Source organism: Hippocampus zosterae, chromosome 16 (assembly GCF_025434085.1).
Source record: "Hippocampus zosterae strain Florida chromosome 16, ASM2543408v3, whole genome shotgun sequence".
Classification (NCBI taxonomy): Eukaryota; Metazoa; Chordata; class Actinopteri; order Syngnathiformes; family Syngnathidae; genus Hippocampus; species Hippocampus zosterae.
The window spans coordinates 9357281-9381513 of NC_067466.1; the positions used below are offsets into that span (position 1 = coordinate 9357281).

At 42.1% G+C, this 24233-nt stretch overlaps 1 protein-coding gene across 2 annotated transcripts; it reads right to left on the minus strand.

The window, feature by feature from the left end:
- Positions 1-223: 223 nt before the first annotated feature.
- LOC127588729 (lysine-specific demethylase 6B-like) lies at positions 224-23072 on the minus strand. Of its 2 annotated transcripts, XM_052047560.1 has the most exons (20): positions 22902-23071; positions 17326-17449; positions 16734-16796; positions 16152-16371; positions 15793-16038; positions 15294-15443; positions 14948-15226; positions 12322-14507; positions 12092-12218; positions 11742-11847; positions 10685-10890; positions 9609-9805; positions 9451-9519; positions 9228-9376; positions 8299-8413; positions 8034-8221; positions 7750-7891; positions 7262-7388; positions 7006-7176; positions 224-2564 (listed from the first exon to the last, which is right to left on the minus strand). In XM_052047560.1, the coding sequence occupies exons 2-20, from the start codon at positions 17442-17444 to the stop codon at positions 2541-2543; spliced, it is 4884 nt and encodes a 1627-aa protein (XP_051903520.1). In that variant the 5' UTR covers positions 17445-17449; positions 22902-23071; the 3' UTR covers positions 224-2540. The 2 variants fall into 2 exon arrangements, with proteins under 2 accessions (XP_051903520.1, XP_051903521.1); XM_052047561.1 differs by lacking the exons at positions 224-2564; positions 7262-7388 and having other exon boundaries at positions 7013-7176; positions 22902-23072.
- Positions 23073-24233: the final 1161 nt, after the last annotated feature.

The following is a 24233-nucleotide window of genomic DNA, read 5'->3' on the forward strand; positions in this document are numbered from 1 at the left end:
ACTACGTTCATTGTGAGCAGACGTGTTTGTTGTGATTTACGCAAATCTGTTATTCCTGCATAGTGTATTGGCCCCTGATCACGGGCTAATAAAATAGTTTCGGATTTCGAACAAATCGCTTTTCAAACAGCCTTGTGGAACGGATTATGATCGAAAACCGAGGTATGACCGATGTTTTTCGCCAGTGTATCGTATCGTAAGCAAATATAACTCATACATTGACTGCATTGTTGAATAATTTATCAAAACATTATTATTGTCTTGAACAATACAATACAATATGTCACAGAAATATCACAGAGGGGTTTAAGACAGGTCTGGCTCAGGTTTTTCTTCTACATGTCCTATTTGAAGTGCAGCAGAAATTGAACATCATGAGAGAGAGAAAATAAAACATTACATCTGTCAAATAATAACCCAGGATGAGGAAAAGACACACACACGTACAGAAAACAAAACCTTGGCCGTTAAAAGTCACATCCCTATAAGTCTCTGCAAAAAGTGTCAAGAGTTACAACTACAGCTACTAATGCTCATAAAATCACCAATATAGCCACACGAGATTATGAAATCCACACAGTTAATGAAAAAAAAAAAAAAGAAAAAAGCATTTATGAGTTAGATACAGTACAACGATTTGATTTTAGTTACAGTAAACTGTGTTGAAATGTTCCTAAGCACCAGCAGGTTGGCTTGAGTTGTATCGCTGCTTATTCAACATCGTAACATGACAGTCGAAGGGGCGCAGAGGCAAAGAGGGGTCTAGCACCAAGGGGATTACACTGACCCCTCAGTGCACTTCCCCTATCCACGTCATCACCGTTCCACATCTTGAAAATACCTTGTCGCCCCATGAATGAGTACCATTTGATATGCAATAAATATGTAGCATGTACAGTATAAATAATGTCACAATTTACAATTTTCTCTGCAACCCCCACCCCACAAAAAAACTGTCAACAAAAGAGGTATAAAAGTAGGAAGAAATTCCCAGTGCAGTAATTAAAACAAGAGTGAATCAGGATAGTTCAAGACAGATTTTTTTCCCCCCAACAGCACCAAAAACAAGAGACCCAGGATGACAAATTTGACCATTTGCAAAAAATTTGATTCCAAACGAGAACTATTTCAAGTGAACTAGAAAACAGATATACTATGTACATGATATGGTGTGCATAGAGGAATAACAGCATGGGGATGAATCATATTTGAACTCTGATGTTATACAACAGGCCTCTCCCACATTCCAGTTCAGAGGAATCAACCTTCAGTAATTTTTATGCGCACAATGACACTTGAGAACTTATGACGAGACAAGAATGTTTCCCTTAGTTCTTGTGACATCATGGATTTGTACATAAGAAAATCATCAAATAAGTTCTGTACTGTGATGGATGGCCTTCTTGTCTCACAGAGTGTTCTGGTCACTCCGAAAGAAAAAAAAACACAACAAAATTGGTGATCTCCCCCGCTGTACTTCATCTATGCACTGCGTTTTTTTAAATCCCATAGTCATTCACAATGTACAGTTATTTACGTTCATTAAATCTAGAAAACAAACAAAAAAACAAGAATCAAGCAACACAAAGAGGTATAAAACTGGGCTTATGTTCCCATAGCAAACGAATGAAATAGAAAATCCACACCACATTTGCTTTCAGGTGTATCACAGACTAAATTGACTGTTTGATCCCCAACTACGAAGCCATATTAGTTCTCTAACAAACCCGTATCGTAGAGAAATCTTTTTTTTTTGTCGTTTGTTTTATTTATTTTTTGTTCAACAAAAGTGTATCCGCATTTTTTTGTCGTTTTGTTTTATTTTATTTTTTAGTTCAACAAAAGTGTATCCGCATAGTTTTACACTCCAATTACAACTTCTCACAGTTCACAAGGCCAATGTGGTGTATACTTCCAGGCTGGTAGAATTATTATTTTTTTTTAACTGTTCTGACAATGAATACGATTGGAGTAGATAGCACCTCAGAGTTTACAGGCATGAATAACATGTTCAAGTTTACCTGAAGATCAACACAAACTGGAATCAATATGACGCAAATGTGACAATCAGCTACCTCTCATGTGTGAAAGCGATTTCCCCTGCTGGTACAATAGAATCACAGCAAATTCATGGACATATAGAATAACTAGAAAGGTGTAGAAAACGGAATTTGCATAAAAGTACCTGAATTGATACATAAAATTGGCTACTTGACGCTTTTGAATCACAGCAGAGTCCGTTGAATGGAAATAACCTGATTTTCCGTCTTAACAGTGCTTACTTTTTTTTTTCCTTCCATGAAATTTACCATTCTAGTCATTCTATTTCAATGCACAAGTCCAATCTGCAGCTGGTATGGGGAAGACAGTGAGCTGTACTTGGATTGGCTGAGTAGCTATACCTTATTGTGTGATGTAAACAACAGAGTAAACGCTGATTGGCTGATTCACAACGTGCTTGCAGGAATCGATTGCCTTCAAGGCAACATTTGTGCTGCCCTTAGTTTTGGTTGTGGCTGAAAGACGCCATGGCGACATCCTCATTTCGATAAGGGTGATGGAGCCTGGAGGCGGGGAGAAAAAAGGGAAACAAGCTCAGGTGCGGCAATACAACATATTCCACTTAATATATAAAATCAACGAGTCACCGAGAACATGGATATCGGTTCATTGCTCGAAGGAACCACAGGGCCCAGGGTGACGGGCGGCATTTTTAGCCACTTTGGCCATGGCTGCTCAATTACAATTTTTTTTAATGGAATTGTGGAATGTTAAGTTGAAAGAAAGGTAAACTTTGTAAACTTTGACGGCCTTGCACAAATAGAGCAGCAATGTATGCAAAATATGTCAGGTAACGCGTTATCTATCTCTAAACTACAGAAATGCAGGAGTTAAGTCATTGCCTGTATGTGATCTGGAGAAAGCCGAAGTTGCTTTGCTTTGTAATGAGACGACATATTCTTCAACATGCTAATCTTAATGTTAGTCACAAATCCAGAAAAATCACCAGACTGGGATTAATATGAATGACCAAATATGCAGATCAGCTGCGTGAAGCAGTTCCCCCTACTGGCAAAACAGAATCACAGCAAATTCATGTGCGTATCCAATCGAATAAAGACATTGGCGCTGTATGACGGGACACGATATTATGATCAAGTGGATGGCATTGGGAAGCAGTCTCAATCTACAATAGGGAAAGCTAAAATGACACTTATTGTTCAATTAATATCATTAAGGTATTTTTTATTTACTTGTACATGCAACACGTCTGTATTTTATTAAAAAATACAGAAGTGTAAAATAATAGACAGTAGATCAGTGGTTCTTAACCTGGGTTCGATCGAACCCTCGGGGTTCAGTGAATCGGTTTCAGGGGTTCGATAGAGCCTCTGAGCCATTGAGGGTAAGGCACAGGTCAATTAGTTATGACACGCCCGACTGACCCTGGTAGTAAGGCGTTTTTAGGCGAAAAAAACGAACATGTATATATAGTAAGGCGTTTTTAGCAGAAAATTTTCGCTGGAAAAAAACGACCATGTATAGTAAGGCGTTTTTAGACGAAAAAAACGACCATGTATAGTAAGGCATTTAACCCGAAAAAAACGACCATGTATAGTAAGGCGTTTTTAGCCGAAAAAAACAACCATGTATAGTGTAAGGCGTTTTTAGACGAAAAAACCGACAATGTATAGCAGGGCTTTTTAACCCAAAAAAACGACCACGTATAGTAAGGCGTTTTTAGCCGAAAAAAACAAACATGTATAGTAAGGCGTTTTGAGCCGAAAAAAAAGACCATGAATAGTAAGGCGTTTTTAAACGAAAAAAAACGACCATGTATAGTAAGGCGTTTTTAGACGAAAAAAACGACCATGTATAGTAAGGCATTTTTAGACGAAAAAAAGCGATCATGTTTAGTAAGGCTTTTTTTGTCGAAAAAAACGACCATGTATAGTAAGGCTTTTTAACCCCAAAAAACGACCATGTATAGTAAGGCGTTTTTGGCCGAAAAAAACCCCCTTGTATAGTAAGGCATTTTTGATCAGAAATTTTGAGCCAAGAAAAATGACCATGTATAGTAAGGCGTTTTTAGCCCCAAAAACCGACCATGTATTGTAAGGCGTTTTTAGCCGGAAAAAAAACGACCATGTATAGTGTAAGGAGTTTTTAGCAGAAAAAAAAACGACCACGTATATTAAGGCGTTTTTAGCCGGAAAAAAAAAACGACCAAGTAGTCAGTTTAGCCGAAAGAAACGACGATGAATAATAAAAAAACACAACCCAACTGCTCAATTTGGTGCTTTGGCTCAGTGGTAGAGTGCTGGAGTGCCACACCAGAGGTTGAGTTTTCGATCCCTGGTTGTTGCAACAATGTCTCCTCTTTAAACCCAGTATACAACTTATTTGTGGAAAAACACAAAACAACCCAAAGCTTCATTGTGGTGGGTTAGCTCAGTGGTGGAACGCTGAAGTCCCAAATCCAGCAGTTGGGTGTTTGATTCCCAGTGTTTGCAACAAGGTCACATTTTTCTTTAACCACCATTTGCAGCTTTATTGAAGAAAACACAAAACAAACAAAAAAAAGTTATGTGGTGGTGTGGCTCAGGGGTAGAGAAAACATGTCCCATACTAGTGGTTGGATGTTCAATCCCCAGAGGTTGCAACCATATCCCTTCTTTCTTTGACCAACACGATAAGCGTCTTTAGACGAAAAAAACAACCATGTATCGTAAGCCGTTTTTAGCCCAAAAAACGACCATGTATAGTGTAAGGCGTTTTTAGACGAAAAAAACGACCATGTATAGTAAGGCTTTTTAACCCCAAAAAACGACCATGTATAGTAAAGCCTTTTAACCCTAAAAAACGACCATGTGTAGTAAGGCGTTTTTAGCCGAAAAAAACAACCATGTATAGTAAGGCTTTTTTTGTCGAAAAAAACGACCATGTATAGTGTAAGGCGTTTTTAGACGAAAAAAACGACCATGTATAGTAAGGCTTTTTAACCCCAAAAAACGACCATGTATAGAAAGGCGTTTTAACCCGAAAAAAACGACCATGTATAGTATGGCGTTTTTAGCCGAAAAAAACGACCATGTATAGTAAGGCATTTTTGGATGACATTTTTAGCCGAAAACAACGACCATGTATAGTAAAGCATTTTAAACCAAAAAACAACCATTTATAGTAAGGCGTTTTTAGCCGAATAAAACGACCATCTGTAGGAAGGTGATTTGAGACGAAAAAAAACCCGACCATGTATATTAAGGCGTTTTTAGCCCAAAAAAACAACCATGTAAGGCGTTTTTAGATGAAAAAAAAAACGACCATGTATAGTAAGGCGTTTTTAGACGAAAAAAAGCGATCATGTATAGTAAGGCTTTTTAACCCCAAAAAACGACCATGTATAGAAAGGCGTTTTGAGCCGAAAAAAAACCCCCGACCATGTAAGGCGTTTTTAGACGGAAAAAAACCCCGACCATGTATAGTAAGGCGTTTTTAGACGAAAAAAACAACCATGTATAGTAAAGCTTTTTAACCCTAAAAAACGACCATGTATAGTAAGGCGTTTTTTGCCCCAAAAAAACGATCATGTGTAGTGAGCCGTTTTTAGCAGAAATTTTGAGCCAAAAAAAAATGACCATGTATAGTAAGTCGTTTTGAGACGAAAAAAATGACCATGTATAGTAAGGCGTTTTGAGGCGAAAAAAAACCGATCATGTGTAGTGAGGCGTTTTCAGCAGAAATTTTGAGCCAAAAAAAGTGACCATGTATAGTAAGGCATTATTAGCCGAAAAAAACGACCATGTATAGTAAGGCGTTTTTTTCCCCAAAAAAAACGATCATCTGTAGTGAGGCGTTTTTAGCAGAAATTTTGAGCCCAAAAAAATGACCATGTATAGTAAGGCGTTTTTTACCTGAAAAAACAAAGCGACCATTTATAGTAAGGCATTTTGAGCCCAAAAAAACTACTGTGTATAATAAGGCGTTTTTTGCACCCAAAAAACGACCATGTACAGTAAGGCGTTTTTAGCCGAAAAAAATGACCATATTTAGACGAAAAAAAACGACCATGTATAGTAAGGCGATTTTAGCTGAAATTTTGAGCCGAAAAAAATGACCATGTATAGGAAGGCGTTTTTCAGCCAAAAAAAAGCATTTTTAGCTGAAAAAAATGACCATGTATAGTAAGGCGTTTTACCTGAAAAAAACCCGACCATGTATAGTAAGGTGTTTTTAGCCGAAAAAAACGACCATGTATAATAAAGCACTTTTAGCAGAAATCTTTAGCCGAAAAAAAGCATTTTTAGCTGAAAAAAACTGACCATGTATATATAGTAAGGCGTTTTTTTCTGAAAAAAAAAAACAACCATGTATAGGAAGGCGTTTTTAGCCCAAAAAAACCGATCATGTATAGTAAGGCTTTTTAACCCCAAAAAACGACCATGCACAGTAAGGCTTTTTTAGCAGAAATTTTGAGCCGAAAAAAACGACCATGTATAGGAAGGCGTTTTACAGGCAATAAAAGCATTTTTAGCTGAAAAAATGACCATGTATAGTAAGGCGTTTTCAGCCGAAAAAACGACCATGTATAATAAAGCACTTTTAGCAGAAATTTTTAGCCAAAAAAAAGCATATTTAGCTGAAAAAAAAACGACCATGTATAGTAAAGCGTTTTTAGCCTGGCGTCCTATGAATGATTACAACGGAAGAAGATTAATATTTCTTTCATTACTTTTTTCATGTACCAAACATTCTACAATACCTTTAAAATGAAAATAGGTATTGTTTTATGGGTAAAAAATGCTGTTTTTATTTACCCCATTTTGTTTAAACAACGGACATTTTTGAGCTTTAATTTTAGTACTTTGATACGCACTGTTACCGACATATTTTTCCAATGCAAAAGTTGGCATTACAGTTTCTGAGCATGGTGCAAGAATGTCGGGCTTGTGGTGAGCAAGTCCACTTCACTCCTTAAGCAGTATAGAAAATGATGAAACTGACCAGTGTGAAGCTGTCGTATGTTTTCATCAACTCTTCTGTTCGATACTGTTCCAGCACCACCACTCCTGTCAACGATGGGCTCTTAGCACGGGCGCAGTCCTCACAGTGCACCACATAGGTCTTCTTAGCGCTATGTTCACTGGTCACGAACAGCATGTTGAACACCTCCACCTGCAAAAATACCATAAAGCCGATCAAACACACAACTACACAGCGGACAACATTGGGGGAAAATGATGAGTTGGGGGAAACTGACGTCACACTCATTGCAGTAGTAAGCCGGCTCATCCTTTAAACGACTCTGATAACAGATTTTCTTTCCTGATGTCACCAATTGTTCCCTCAATATCTGGAGATGCTTGATGGACTGCAGTAGGCAGTGTCTGGCAGAGGAGGAACAGAGTGGAACATTTAAACTATACATTCCCACCTTGCAGTATAGTTTGGTCCAGCTCATCTCAGTACAATTTGGAATGACTAAACCCGCTGTGACATCTATATTTGTTCTTCCCATTCAATTTCCATTGTACTTGTCAATCAGGAAGTCACTTCTCTATATTGATCATGCTAAAAGACTCCAGGATCTAATTCTAAACTCCTGTACCACTGCTGCTAGTACCTCTCGGGTACAGTTTAAAAAAAAGTGTAAAAAGTTAAGTCCGGAGCCGAACTGTACTGCTTGGTGGATTATAGGACATCGGGTGATAAAAATAACAAAATGATTAGCACCAACAACAAACTTACTTAATCATCTTGAAGGTGTCATGGTCTGTGATTTTGATGGTGCGAGCCACATTCCAGGAAACGTGGATCATGGGAACAATTGACTTAACTTTCTTCAGCTCATTCCACTCGTATCGCTCCAGGGCGAGTTGATATTGGTATGCTAATCAACAGAACAAACAGCGCAAACAAACACGGTGTCAAGATCAGTGGAAGGAAACTGAAAATTTGTCAATTGAGACAAAGAGATTACGATACAGCAGCTGTGTTATAATGTTTTCAATGGGTTCGTTCACATTACTCACAGTTTAAAGGACCCACGTTCCAGGCGATGTTGTTACACCAGCCCACTGCTTGGACCCAGTGCACAGTCCCTGCATTGATCCACACCAAGTCGCCTGGCCTTTGAATGAAACGGTACACAGGGATGTTGGAACTGTAGAGGTCTTCCAGAACTGGCCACCAGGACCCTGTGAGGTAGTCTACTCCATGCCTGAGGCACAAGTACAATTTATGAAACTGACTGTTGGATTATGTTTTCTCCCGTTCAAACCATGCCTCCTCACTCACTTCTCACAAAATGTGTTGATAGCCTCCCAGTAGTGCTCATGGACTGCAAACCACTCACAGTCACCTGGTCCAATATTTATGTTGACTGAGCAGAAGTTGTTGTTCTCCTGGTGACCTGAGGACAAAACAATGCATTTGAAACTTGTCATCCAATTGCGCATCGTCAGCATTAAAAACAAGAAATGTCAATTCTCTCAAATGGATGAGGATTCTGAGAGATTCTTTTGTCCAATTAAAATAAAAAAGGCCAAATAAATTAGGAACTTAGCAGCCACCATTTCAGCGATCCTACAAACGACACTACCGTCGTAGTGTCGCTAAAAAATCTCCCTCAATCCAAATGTACATTGCTTTCTTTTACTAGAGTCCAAATAAATTGGCGAATAAATGGAGATGCTAACACTTAAAGAACATGGGCGTTAGATACAGTCTGGCCCATCACTGTTACAGACCTGTATAAAAGGAGATTTGATATCGCCATGGCAACAACAAAGAGGCTATTTATTCCAAGCCAGGATACAACGCAGACTTTTGGGAAGACATTTCTCTAAAATTACTTGTTTACCGACAGATTGGTAGTTTTAATTCATATTCACAAATTCTTAGGCCACGATTAGCTTGGCAATTTTGATCAACTTTTTCACAGCAGCCATTTTGATGGTGTAGACGAGTGGGGTCCAAAGTAGGTCGGACCTGTCATTACGGTAACATATTTGGGTCCTGTCCCATTTAGGTTACACTAAATACCTTCCACTTAACCTATGGATGTTGTTGTTGTTTTTTTTTACTAAAAGAAGCAAAAGTGAAATAAATTTAATGGCCATTGCACAAACAGGATCACCAATACAAAGTGCCTACTGGTCGGCGGAGACATTAGCACAGAACAGAATGCAAATATGACAGAGCTCATTAATTAAAGCCGCACCGACCTGGTGTCCGGCTGCCTGGAACTTTCATGTAGAGCTGGACAGTGTTCATGCCCAGGATTGTGTGACCGACATGACTGAGCATGTTGTTGACTGACTCCACTCGCATGAACGCTGGCAGCTTGAGCAGTTCCTGCAGCTGGGGTTTCCACCTTAGAGAAAAATGGCAGATGGTGTGAAACAACTACTGTCATTGCTTGACTGGCCAGAAGTGTTTTGAACTCACCGTTTCGGGTCTGAGAGATCTATGTTGGTCCCAAATTTTATTATCTTTCCGACAGACTTCAGTTCTGAGCTGGGAAGGTAAAGTCTGAATATCAGAAAACTCAAAATTTATTATGATTATTATTTTTCGTAAATGCAGATGTCATATTTTATGGTAACCTGGATGTGTTGGCAGCAGAGTTTTTGCTGGAGGGGAGTGCAGAAGCGGCTTTGATGTCATTAGAGGCCGGGCTGCCTTTACTGCTTGTCGATGTCACACCTGCTTTAGCAGTGGATGACGTATTTGAGGGGTCAGCTTGCTCTTCTTCCTCTTCATTCTCACTCTCCTTCTCTTCATTCTCACTCTCCTTCTCCTCCTATAAAACGTCTACATGAGCTAAGCTGGCAGGTTGGTCAAGGGCAACAAGTCTGTCCATCATTACATTCCACTTAATTTTACAACCTAGATCGGGGGTCGGCAACACACGGCTCCAGAGCCGCATGCGGCTTTTTATCGACATCTAGTGGCTCCCTGGAGCTTTATAAAAAATGTTTGAAAATGGAAAAAGATTTTGATAGTAGGCTAATATAGCTAAAATAGATATAGATACATGTTGCAGCTCCGAAAAAGGAGAGCTGTGGTGTTGGTTGTTTAAAACGTACACTTTATTGATGCTTTTAACAGTTTTGACAAACACAGACACGTCTGCGTCCGACTCCGTGCCTTCTCTCTTCTTGTTCGACTCGAGAGGGGTTCAAAGACAACCTCTGAAAAGCGAAAATTAATGATCACTGCACTGACACGAAGAAAGGCGAAAATAATGCACCAAAACAAAAAAATCAAGTGAGGAAATCACAAAATAAATTCTATGGGGCGTTGGTGAAGACACAACAAAGGAATGAATAACAATTCAGAGACAGTCCAGTCACCTACATACATACAGCATGTGTTTCCTTCATTGTAAGTTTTATAGAAGGCTTTTATTTTTTTGCGGCTCCAGACATGTTAGTTTTTTGGGGGGGTTTTTTGTCCTATATGGCTCTTTCAATATTTTGGGTTGCCGACCCCTGACCTCGGGTGTAAGGTGCATATTACTATTTTCAAATATTTAATTTGATTTTTTTTCATGGCTGATGACGGAAGATAAGAACAGATCTTCCAATTTGCATCCGCACAAGAGATGAGACACAAAACCAAGCTCAACACCGCGTGCTTGATGAGTACATGTGTGGGCGCCCCGAGGAAAAACGCCTACCTGCAGGCTCTCCTGGAAGCTCGAGGCTTGGTACTGAGCGTATTTGGCAATGGTGGTATGTGAGCGGCTGCTCTCGCAGGGCCACGTCTGAGTGGAGCCACGGGAATCCCAGTTTTCATCAGCTGGCTGCTGGACCTGAGTCCTCACCTCCACGGCATGCTCTGCATTGGCCTCCACCAGAGATTTGGTGGAAAACAAGCCAAGGTCTCACATAAAGAAAAAAAAAAACACAGTAACATTTGTATCTGACATTTCTTGATCACATTTCACTTGAGATGAGGCCAGTGAAAACCTGCTGTTACCCTCTGTTCATTTGTGCGAGCATGACATTCACAGGTGATTAGGTTAAAGGCTATGTAAAAAAAAAAATCTTTAAGATGTGAAAAACGGGAATGCTGCTTGAAGGATCTAAATCAAGGGTCACCAACATGTTGCCTACGGGCACTGGCTAGCCCCCAAGGACCAATTGATTAGCCCACGGGCCTGCACAATAAACAGCTTACCAGTGATGGAGCAGTCATTTTCTAGAAATGTTGTGATCGATTTAGTGTTGCACATATTTATCTGTTTTCCAGTCATTGTGAGAAATCCTTAACACAAAATGAGTATCATTAATTATTCATCAAATATACAATCATATTCACTGTTCAAGATGGTCTGAGAAAATGTGTTATTTAAGAAGTCAAATGGGTATCAAAATGGTCGTCCTCTCCATTGATCAGTACCCAAGTAGGATATCTCACTTTCAAAAAGCTTGGTGATCACTGATTTAGATCTTTCCCAAAACGGTGACACGGTTTCGAAGACACAGTCCTTCTTGGAATCATCTTAGATCTATTTTTAATTTGTAAAATCATCTCCGAGTGTATACATATAACGCATACAGTATTTACACATAAAGTATTTCAAGTAAATGACATGACTGGATAAACTTCCACGAGATCCGTCTTCAAGGGATTGCATGTGTTGCACCGTCGGGTTTCACACACTAATGACAAAGAATAAAGAGCAATTATTGGCTTGGTAGCCTCAGAATTTGTGTTGTGTATAAACTCACTGAGGCGGAGTGAGCCTGCGAGGCCTCTGATGACAGTCACCGCATTTTTGGGATCGGTGCAGAACTGAAGCAGGACTGGTGAGAAGGCGTCCCTCCTGCTCTCCAACTGCAAAATTCTACCTTTAGCAACATCATACGCAACACACTGCGGGAGCGCTATTCGTTTCATATCTTTTGATTGCTTCAAATATTTTGTGGGGTCTGGTACATGAATATTCAAATGCACTGATAGCCAAGCTCCATAACACACGCGCGTTACGTCCGTGAGAGCGTCAGTCAAATCTCAACCGCATTATGGAAGGCCTATGACTGAATAAAACATGAGACGCTCGATACTTGTGTGGACTCACATAGATACTTGGCGTGGGAGGGTTGAGCTTTTCCCGCGGTATGGGAATCTGGATGGAAAGTTTAGGTTTCACAGAAAGGGAAGGAAGCAGGTACGACTCCTTGAATTTCTCCTTAACCTTTGCCCCCCTTTGATGTAAAGGAGAAAGCAAAAGTGTGGGACTGTGTTGAATTATTCTTTCGGATGAAAAGGAACAAGAATGATCTTTGGGGTGGTTGGTGGGGTACTTACTTGCAAGCTCGCACCACATCGGCGGCTGAGTTTTGGATCGTGATCTGACAAAGTGGGATTTTCTGCTCTTCCACTTTGGCGGTGTTGAACGTGCGAATGCCGTCGAGCTTCATCTTCACCAAGAGGACCTTCAACTCCTTGTTAAAGCCCATGGACAACATTTTCAGCTTGAGTGGGTCAAGAGAAGTCGGCGTGCCAAGAGATTTACTCGCAGGGGTACTGGTGCACAATTTGGATGCGCTGAGAGTTGCTAACACGCTTGTGTTGTTTTTAGTATCAGAGATTCCGGCTCCTGATGATGAAACAGCAGTTCCAAGCACGCTGACATCACCTTTCATCTTTTTTATGATGTTTGCTTTCGCTTTTTCTGGTTTCCCTCGCTTTTTTGGCACATCTTTGCTGGGAGGTGATTTGTGTTTGTTACGTCTGCGTTTAGATTTGTTGCTGACGGTGCTTCTCTCTTTCTTGATCTTAACTTTGACCCGCAGCTGTTGATTTCTCTCCGCGTTCTTTCGCCTCTTGGCTTTGCTCGAGACAAGGAGGTGGTCCAAAGAGGTGCTGTGGGTCGCGGTCAGTCTCAGCTCCGCACTCAGCGAGTGGTCCAAAACAGAGGTTTGGACGTCTTCATCGTGAGCCTCTCGTCTCTCTTTCACATCAACATCAGGCTGCTCTATTTTGCCTGTGGGGGTGTCTGTGATGGGCTCACGCTCAACTGTCTCGCTGCACTTTTCCAAATGTAAATTACACTGATTATTAGTTTCTGAGGATGATGCCGGTTGTGACTCGAGGGCAGAATCTTGTTGCTGGTGACAGTTGATATCTGGTCCCCGAGCAAGAGAGGAAGCAAACTTCACCCCGTCGGCAGTCAAAGCAGGAGAACCCCCAAATGGACCCCCTCGACACGCGGTCCTCTGGCCACTAAGAAAAGTGGCCAGGCTCTTGAAGACGTCATCCAGGCCTGCTTTATGATGGATCTCGTGATGTAGAGAGGCGGCTTTTTCAGTCATTTCTTTCTTCTTCTCCTCTTCAAGAATAGGATGAGTTGTACTTGGTGGATCGCGTGGTGCCAAACGATCTGCCGGTTTACTTTCAACGGACCCCTGAAACCCATCGTTAATATTCTCGTCTTCGAAGGGCCCAGCGGAAAAACACTGAATGGAGCTGGGCTGGAGGGCAGGTCTGCTTATCATTCCCTTTTCCATCTCGTCGTCATCGTCTCCCACGTCTGAGACTGGTGAGCCCTGCCAGCTGAGTACAGGGGGAGTGTTAGCGAGGTTTTCTCCCACTTCGCCATTTCCGATCACACCCACGGGCTGGAGATCCGGGGCATGGAGAGGTCCACCTTGCCCTTTGCCTTGGGCCGACTGATTGATGCTCACGGAACACGCTGCACTCGGAGGGTCTAAGGCTTCATACAAAAGGGAAGGCAGGGTATCGTTCGGTTCTGATTTTTGTCCCTCGGCTGATTGAGATGAGGCTGTGGTCAGGCTGGGGATGTTTCTCGTGGGGAGTGAGTGTCCGTGCTTGTTTTGGGGCATATGTGGTGGAGAAGTACCCTTAGGAAGAAAAGATTGACCGGTGGAAAGACGCTCCTCTTCCGAAGAGTTAGAAAAAAGACAGGAGCCATAAGTTTCCCTCACTGCGTTTTTAGCTTTCAGAGTTATTTTATTTTCCTTTCTTGCTGCCTTATCCCTCTTTTTCTTTTTCTCAGCTAATTTCCGTTCTTTTTTCTTCCATTTCTTTCTGTCTTCAGCCTTTTTCTTTGCCTTTGTGACATCATCCCATCGTTCCCTTTTCACCAGTTCAACTGTTTTTCGGGCTTCCGACTCCTTTTCTGACTTGTTTATCCTTGAGCTGCCGTGCGGAGACAAGCGCGGATGCTGCGAGGTCTCCTTGTATTTGACATCTGAAAACTTGGATTTGGGACGAGCTGCACATGAATGAGATGGGATCGAGGTTGAGCTGAACTTTGCTATGTGAGTGGGGCTTCCCTGGATTTTTGGTTGGCCACTGTGGCCAGGGATACGTTGTTGACTGCTGCCGGCTGCTTTGTGTACTGGAGGGCTAACACTTGGACTGTGAGCAGACTCTTTTGAATAAAGGGAGGAATATTTAGGGGGCTCTTCTGCAGAAGGCCTGAAGTTGGCTGGCTCTCTTGAAATGCCTCTGATGTTACGCTGAATTTCCTGCAGAGTAAATACGTATATTTTTAAGATTTGAGATTACTCGTGGAGCAAATTCTGGTTTGCAATCATACCACGGGGGTTCAGGTCAAGGCTGTGTTGGTAACAAGTTATTCAAGGCCAAAAAACACAAAGCCTCAAAATGGCTTGAGTCATACACTCCCAAAGACGTTTTTAAACGTCTTTTCAGACTTGGTCTAGACGTGGCTGGTACTGAGTAAGTTTTAACAAGCCCAAATAAGTGTACAGTGGATAGCCTCAAAATGTCTTAACTCATTCACTCCCAAAGCCGTTTTTAAACGTCTTTTCAGACTTGGTCTGGAATTGGCCTGTCCTGAATGAGTTTTAACAAGCCCAAATAAGTGTACAGTGGATGTAAAACTACCAGCCGGTAACAAAAACATTTACGCATAGTATCACAATTCAAACAAAACATTCCGTACTGTGCTTTGCTTGCGGAGATGATTCCTTGAGTCCTCCTCTTCTTCCTCAAGGCGGTGTGTCAAAGGTTTGTGCTGTTCAGCTCTGAGGTGGCGAGTGTGCCGCTGCGGGTGGTAGTGAGGATTTTGGTGGCTGTAAGGCACACGGGTGTGTTCTGCTGGTGAAGACATTTTTCGATAACTGGTTCCGAGATGTGAAGCCCTGCTGCTGCAACCCTGGTTTTGAACTGCCAGGTCACCGTCGCAAAAGCTATGTCCTCCAGCGCGTGATTTTGAGGTCTCCTGTACATAGAATAAATTGAATCTGAAATACCGGGCAATTTTAAAAGAAGTACGCGAGTATGTATACCTGTTGATGTGTTGTTGAGGTCCTGTGGTGAGAGGGAGGGCCAGGACCTGCCGTGTCATGAGGAGGCTTCCAGTTGTCTTGGTTACAACGGTGGTGGCGAGGTGGGGGTGGTGGAAGGGCAACAAAATGCCTTGATCCAGGATGAGATGACTGGACAGAGGGACAAATATTCATTCAGACGAACAGAATGCCGCATTTAAGTGCGTTTAAGAGGGCTAAATAATGGTACGGTGCGTTCTTCAGACATTCAAATACATGTGTCCCATACAAAGGCGCAATAAAAAAGCACTTTTTGCCTGATGGTGTGCAATGCATGGTTAACTCCCAGTGGGTTGGACGATAGCACACATTTTCTACTTCCTATTCTCCTGGCTTCATCATAATTGCCTCTCAGTCTTCAATTATCACTTGGAACATTACGAGCCATTTGGGATTATTCCTCTTGGGCAAAGACTGAGGGATCCAACCGTCAAGCTAATGATTGGTGAACACCATATACCTGATCAGGACCTGAGTCCCGGCTCCTCTTGGCCGGACACTCCTCCCTCGTTGATGTCGGGTGCTGCGGGGGTGAACCATGCTGGTGGATTTGGTCTTGGCGCTGGTGAGAGGCTGGCCGTTTCCAAAGCCCGGGCCTGTCATTAATCATTCGACCGGGGAAGGTCCTGCGAAAGTCTGAGGGAGCCCATCTTTCTGGGGGGAGCTGGGGCTCTCTGTTGTTGCGGTGCAGACGAGGACTCCCGTGCTAGAGCCAAGATGAGAAACATCGCAGTCTTTCATCGTCATGTTAAGTGAACAAACAGCATTTACTCCCATGAAAAGATACTTTCTTCACAAGCCCCCTTCTGAAGGCCTCACCAAAGAGTTGCTGACATTGCTGTCCCAGTTTGTGTAGCGCTCTCCTGGTCTTGTTAGATAACCATTGTCGGTGCCAGCTCGGTTGTGGAATGAACGCCCAGAGTTGTGATGCCAGTTCTGACCCTCAAATGGCTGTTCTTTACCATCCCAAACGTGGAGAGACTGCCTGTGCCCCTTAGAGGAACCCTTGTCTTGGGGATAGTGAACCGTCCGTTGCCCCCTTGGCAAAACAAACAGACTGATTAACAAACATCATGGTGGAGGATGAATTGAAGATTATCATTGCAAAAACAAAAGGCATAGTTGGGGGGAAAAAAGGGCCTTTTACACACCACGCACCTTATTTGGGTTAGCCTGCATAAGAGGCATTTTAATCAATATGCTTCCGATTTTTAATACTTGAACAATTCTGAGCTCGATCAGGCAACCATAATAATATAACATCATAACTTGCTTGAAACAAGGTTTAAATTAGACGTTATATGCTAGCTATAGCAGCCCAAGTGTACAGTCACCATTTTCATGACTAAACATCTAATGAAAGAGTCCAGGTGAGTGTTTCACTCTTTTTTCACTTTTCACCTGTGGTATTGACGACTTGACGGTGAGATGAGATGATCGGCTGGAATGCGTCCTCCATTGCATCTGCAGCAACCGATAAACAGATTGTTCATGCACTCACATTTAACTTTCACAATGTACAGTAAAGTTTCGCCGCTCGTGTTGCGCTTCCTTTGTATATACTGATCGTATGGAAGATTAAGTGGTTAGTATGATTTTTTCGGAGCAAAATCCACCAGTTCACTTGTAATGCATCGCCGAGGCTTCTCTCAGTGGAGATGATGTGGGCTCATTCACTCATGTTGAAACTGGACCCTCCGAATTGCTGCTGAGCTAAGTGCTTCTTCTTGAATGCGCTTGTCAAATTTAATCAACCTCTGTCGCTGCCTGTCACTCTTCAATCAACGCCACAGAGGCTGGCGTTAAACCTGATGCTAAATTTGCCATTGGCACTGGGAGCAAAATTGTGCCAAATGATGAACACATTTTCGTATTTTATTTAATTTTATTTTTTTAAAGACAAAGCCACAACATGGTTGCTATCAGCATCCAACCTCACATGGTTTCACTCTCTGGTCTCAGTGTCCGTGTGTATTGTCATGCCGTTGCTGACCTTTGTGTTTGGCTCCAAGGCCGACTGTTTACCGGGGCCCATTGTCCTCTGCTTGGTCCTCCATCTGGATAGGAGTGCCATGTTTTACGGCTCGAGTACAGCTCTGCTGGGTGATACATGCAGCCTGCAACAGACATGTTGCAAGTTGTTTTGCTCTCAAGGATTTATAGAATTTATTATTGGTAGGTAACGCAAAGAAAGCATCACTAAGATGAACCACTGGATCAAAGGACTTGTTTCACCCGCTTTGTTACACATAGTATTGCTGGAAACATTATTTATCAGTGTAAATAGGGCTCTAAGATAGCAAGGAAACAAATCTCTCATCTTCGTAAAATATGCCATTCATTTTGTTCTGGTGATAAAAAATAATGGTCTGTAGGGCGAATAATAACTTGGTCTTCTATGCATGTCAGTGAAATTCAATGACAGCAGCGAGTAAATTACAACATCAGGTCCTGGAACAGTGTAAGCTGTTGGAAATACACTTATCAGACATTTCATCCATTCCTGCTATTAAATAAAACTGCTTTACTGCTCAGTTGAACAGCATTTGGGTCTTGTGATATTGACTAGAGGTAACTATAAATTGCATCCTCGCTTAAAAAAAACCCCATACAGCATTGTTAAAGTTATAGACCTGTGACAAAACCAATGTTTCTTGGCAAAGGGAACATTCTGGTGCAACTCTTCTACTGGATCTCACTTCATCATATGCAAATGTGTATCCTGACATTTGCAGCGAGTACGTGTGATTTGATTAGAGCATCTCTACAAAGTACCTGTGGCACCTATGAAGCACTTCAAAAAAAAAAAATACTATGTAATTACCAGTCTGTCTGTGTTTAGGAGGCCCTCCACTTCACACCTGAACAGACCAAACATATGACTCAGTGATGTATCGATATATATATATATATTTGCTCAATCATCGGATATCTGCAATTTAAAAAAAATTATTCTTTCTAGGGTTGCACATTATATCCATATAAACATACATACACACATATATATATGTGTGTGTGTGTGTGTGTGCGTGCAACTTGTTGGCAATCCCTTCACTGGTTTCGTTTTTTTTTTTTTTTTGCGTATAGTGTGTTTATATAGTGTCTTGCAGCCATGCATTAAAAGCCTCACTGTGTTACTGGGAATGGTGAATGAGGTAAGTGAGGAAGCTCTTCAAGAGTCAATTTCTACCCAGTTGCTACAGCAACTGAAAGCCAGACATCTTTTCCTGCTTTGGCTTCAGGCCATGTAAAGACCATTTCATTTAGATTTATTCTTGGAGAAGAAAAAAGGCACAACAGGCATTCAGAATTCGGCAATACATTACCATGCACATGTAATTATGACTCTGCGACATTCAGTGTGCACTTGATATACGATTGATTGCCGTGTGACCTAAAACAGCTGCACCATGCGGAGAAAACGTTCCTGTTTGGTGCTTCCAGTCACCACAATACTCTTTTTTTTCGCTGCCTGTAATTTAACTAACTGCTCATCACTTCGACCTTGCTTGAACTTGTTCTTTTTGGTGGAATGTGTATGGTAATTGAGTCTGAGCCCACCATTAATACATGTTAAACAGCCAACAAATGTTAAATTTCCAGTAATACTTGGCTATAGCTTCAAAATTATTAGTTTAGTACAGGGAAGATCCCATACACTATAGTAGTTCAAAAGACGTCTGGCCCGAATTTGCGACAACCTTTTTTTTCCTTCTTGTTTTATGTGATGCTTTGGCTCCCAGATAAAAAAAAAAGACCTAATCTTACAGTTCTTTAAACTTGAGAGGATTCAACATTACACCGACTACAGATATCTCCATCTGTTTTGGAGTCTCTCTATTGCACAGTGGAATGCACACTCTTGTTACAAAAATACAAGGGGAGTTGACCGTCAGCTCCAGTTTGACTCAACACAACAGCGTTGTGTGTGTGAGAGACCAATATTAAACCCATCTGTGCAGGGTTAGCGCCATACATCTCTAATTTGGCTCTGAGGCCCAAATGATGTCACGTGCAATGAGGGCTTATGTTAGGAAAATGCAGACCATACCACTCACTCGGACAAACACATTCAAAACGGTAGAGTCAGCATGGAAGAGTGCATTGCAATAGGACTAATTTTTTAAAAATCTATGGACAGCCAACGTTATCGCTCACGAGCTACACTGACCATTTTCCTGCTCTGCCATCACAAAGGACACCTGGTCATCTCTCTGTTATTAAAAGGGAAGCCAAGTCAAAAATGATATTTGCAATAATATGTTCTATGAACCCCCACTGTTCTAAACATGGCATTCTGATTGATACTGTGTTTGCAGAATATGAATTAAGCAGAAAAATCTACTTGTTTTATTAATCTTGGGGGGTGGGGGGTGCCATTTTGTCTTGTATTGCGACTTGTTGCTGACTAAAAATGACATCACAATGCCCAAGGGCTCAGCTTGCAAATGTCACATGACCAAACCCAGACAACATGCGAGTCGCGACGATCATTATCTCATCCCTTCGGCACTGGCATCCCCTTGAGATGGGGGGTGGGGGGTACAACAAACAAAAACGGGTGGATTTTTTTAATTAATTCGTATTGCACAATTGCAATATTAATCACAATACCGTGTTACTACAGTGATCTTACAAAACGTTTTGACTTAGGTTCCCCTTTAAAGCTGGACAGCCATAAATGCATTTGTGACACGACTGAAATCTTTATTTGCCAAACACTTGTGCCACTGTGATCACCATTATTGACTGCCAGTAAGAGACCAATGTTATTATGCCAGGGATGTCAAACTCACATTTGTCGTGGGCCACATTTTAATTACCGTTTCCCTTGGAGGGCTATTATGACTGAAACAAAAAAAAAATGGTTTCTTCAACTATTGTTTAAGTTAGCTCCGGTTTCCTCCCACATTCCAAAAACATGCGTGGCGGGCTGATTGAACACTCTAAATTGTCCCTAGGTGTGAATGTGAGCGTGGATGGTTGTTCGTTTCTGTGTGCCCTGCGATTGGCTGGCAACTGATTCAGGGTGTCCCCCGCCTACTGCCCGGAGACAGCTGGGATGGGCTCCAGCACCCTCCGCGACCCTAGTGAGGATCAAGCGGCTTGGAAGATGAATGAATGAATGAATGTTTAAGTTACGGTAGTAAGGGGTTTGGCTACAAAATAAGTTTACAATATGTCTCTGGTTCATTACATATGATAATTTAAAATGTTGTTAGAGATTTTAACAAGCGTCATGGAAGTTGACATGTTTGATTTGCTTTTGCGGGCCACATAAAATGATGTGGTGGGCCAGATCTGGCCCCCGGGCCATGAGTTTGACACCTATGTATTACGCAGTACAGTGCTTAAGATCAAATTCAGTATTGTTTTCTCGATATAGATGTGGTGTATTAGCCACAGCATTGCATCACAATGGTTGTATTTTTCATAGCCCCTCAATAACAATCAAGATATTACAACTTTTTATGAGTAAGATGTAGTGCAGTTGCATGCTATTTTAAAGTAAAAATAATGTTAAACTAGTATTCCTTGTAAAATTGTCTGGATTTTACAATCACTATATCTTTGTCAGTGTAAACAGAAATGCTTGATATTGATCCAGGCCTTGTATTCGATGCCAATCTTGTGTTCCTAATGATGAAGCCAATGACTGACATATTGAGCACCTTTCCTTTGCAATGAAAGATGAGTCAAAAAAAGGAGATGGGCTCTCAATCAGTCAGTCGGTCAGTCCAAAATAGCAAATACAGCAGACCCATACTGTCTCAACTGCCTTTAAATAGACATGCCCGCCTCTCCATTCTCTGGCAAAGACAAACAGAGCAGACAGGGTGAGGAAATACCATTGTCAGTAGTGAGTTTTTTTTTCCCAAATAAAGCGTGCTGTTTCTTCTGCATCACATCCATCCACACAATGATATGCATTGTTCAATTTGTGAGTGTTTTCTCCCCAAAGAATGACATAAGGACAGAAAAAATGAAGGGGTGGTAGACTTTGACATGGATAAACATCCTCTCATATCTTTCCCTCACGTGACTCAGCCTTTATTGCCTTTTGCTATAATCATAACTTGATTTAGGATGGTTACTTTTAAACACTGCGCCTTACAAATGCTCTTTATGGCTATCTTGGTTCCTCACCCTCCCCTTTCTCCTGCACAATGTGCCCTTGTATCCTTGGCAACCAATAATAATTTAGCCTAGAGTTGATAGGAAGGCCTATAGCGAGCAGGGGAACATATGCATTTTCGACAGAGTCGATGTGAGTAAAAGCAGTGAGCTGATGGAGAACGGTACATTCAGGTTGAAAGATTTTCTGCCGACCTTTTCATCGTCTTTGTTCATCCCTTCCTGATGAAACAATTCTTGCAATCTGACAATGCTGGCTTGGGTTTGCAGAGCAACACGGCATGCGTTCATCTCTCACTGAGACGCATGTTTGCAACTGTGCATGGGTGTGCATGCAGGAAGGCTAACTGTGATCCAATACCATAAAAGGAAGGATGGGCCGCACCAGACTACAAATGTCTCCAGTGACTTCCAGGGTTGCTAACACGAAAAGCAGACACGAAGAGAACAGATGGAGACAACGCGAGAATCTACAACAGTCCGCACTGACATGGATGAGGCAGACAGCCTGCCCCAGATATCTCACACACACAGTGTATGATTGTATTGCGTGTTTGAAATTTAAAAAAAAGCATGGCAGCCAATTGGGAGAATGTACAGTAGGAGCCGAATATCAATGCCATTTCTAAAAATAACCAGCAGGCTTGCTTTCCTCCCTCTGCTGTATCCCCTTCTATAATGGCAGCTTCTCTGGCTGTATGCTTCAGAAAGCACGTCCCTCTGAGGGGGTACTGGAATGTACCAAGGCAAGGTCAAGGGCGAGAAGGAGGGGTGTCGTTTGCCAAAAACAGTACAAAACTCTATGTATAGCAGACAATGACACAGGTTCGCGAGTTCATTGCAGGATGCACGTGCATGTGTTGGTGTGTGCACATCAGACAGCTGGTTTTGCAAGGAGGCATTAGATTGACGACTAGAGAGATTGATATGCAAGGAAGCTTTCGATTCGATAGATGATCAGATTAGATTGACAGATAGATAGGAAAATAGATAAATCGGTTTCATTTTGACTATATTGGACTCGTTCCAATGTCACTTTTTATTACTGCATCATACACCATATAGTCAACAGTTTAAGTTGAGCAGCTGCAATAGTTGAGCCCCAGTCAGCCACCACTCGCTTCTCAATTCACACCCAGCAGCCAGTGTTCGTGAAAATCTTTTGCACGTGAGAATACATTGCATGTGTGTGTTGAATGTGCAGCACACCGCAGTGTCTCCCAGGACAATGACACACATTTACACACGCACACGCGCACACACACGCACACACACAAAGGTAGACTAAAAGAAACTCGTCAAATGCACGGATGGACATACACTTATTTGCAGACACCAATAGCTCTACTACACCGCACAATGTAAACTGTGTCGTTCTCGAAGGCAGTGGTAAATCGAACGCGATCAAGTTGCCGGCGTGCAGTCGACTTTTACCTCTTATTTGTCTTCTGTCTTTTGGTCCACACACACCCCTCTGCACCCCTTTACCTCCCTTTCACTCCTCACCACCTTGTCTCACCCGATCCTCTCCACCGTGCCTTTTTTCTCCCCCCCTCGAGTCCTCTTCCTGTTTCCAATCCGCTCTGCAACGCTCCGGCTCACCGAGCAGCCAGAAGAAGGCGGGCCATCAAACTGCCAATCTCAAGGCATGAACCAATCAGAGGATAGAATGTGTGATCTAGTGTAGTAAGACTGAGGCGGAGGAGGGGCATGTGTGGGGCCCTTTAATTTTAGTGTGCATATGTTTGTGTGTGTGCGCGCGTGCGTGTGTGCGTGTGTGTGTCTGTGTGTGTGTGTTTGTGTGTGTGCGCGTGTGTGTGCGTGTGTGTTTTAGAGTTGGACCACAGCCAGCACCGAGAAATAGATATGCCAGACAGTATATTCCACATCCGCAACAAATCTCCTCACGTGTACTTATGTGCTTTGTACATTATCAACAAGCTACAAGTGGATATTGCACGAACATTTTTCATCCGAACGCAGATGGAATCAGAATTATTCCCCATTGTTTTGATTGTATCGTTCTCGACAGAGAGTGAGATGGGGACACATCACATTCTATACTTGGAGGGCGCGGGGGGGGGGGTGGTTTAATATTAATTCATGAATGATTTTCGCTCTCGTGGGTTGGTGTTGTACTATTCACGGCTTCGGCCATTTTTTCGGACTGTCTCAACAGATGGGAAGGGCTGCGAGTGTTTTCTGAGCCCACATGACAGGAAGCAAAGGGAGGGGGCCCGGGGGTGGTACTTAGCCCCGTGGATTATGTGTAGGGGACCGACCACCCGTCACCCCCACTCTTATTTCACCTATTTTGGGTCGTAAAATTGTTAGAGTGTCGGTCGAAAGTGCTCGATGTGTGAGAAAAAAATATGGATGAAATGCAGAGGAAAGCTAACTGCTATCAGATGTCTCTGAAATGCCATAGCAACAACCTGGATCCGCTCAATCCCTATTGGGTATTACCAGAAGTCATGTGATTATGTGGACCAATCAGCAATCCTTGGTGCAGAACGAACGCAGACTGCTTCTCAGGCCAAAAAAATGTGTTGTATGTGGCCCCCTGCTGGGTTAATGTGCGCCACTACGCATCTTTTGGAGCATTTTTACTGAGCATGTTCAAACTTGATTCGGGAAAAAGGTAGTAAAACAGTTACCCAACGAATAAAAAGACACCATCAACTGGGATCTAATCATGTAAACTGAGGGAATAGAAAATATTAATTCGTCCCGAATAATGTTATTGTTCGAAGATTGTTGAGTATT

Excerpts from the sequence above, each read along its gene's own strand:
- LOC127588729 (XM_052047560.1), bottom strand. The coding sequence starts at position 17,444 with ATGTATCACCCAGCAGAGCTGTACTCGAGCCGTAAAACATGGCACTCC. Across the intron at positions 14,508-14,947 it reads ATCTCCGCAAGCAAAGCACA|GAAATTCAGCGTAACATCAG; the intron begins GTACGGAATGTT and ends TTTACTCTGCAG. Across the intron at positions 8,414-9,227 it reads TCCAGGCAGCCGGACACCAG|GTCACCAGGAGAACAACAAC; the intron begins GTCGGTGCGGCT and ends TTTTGTCCTCAG.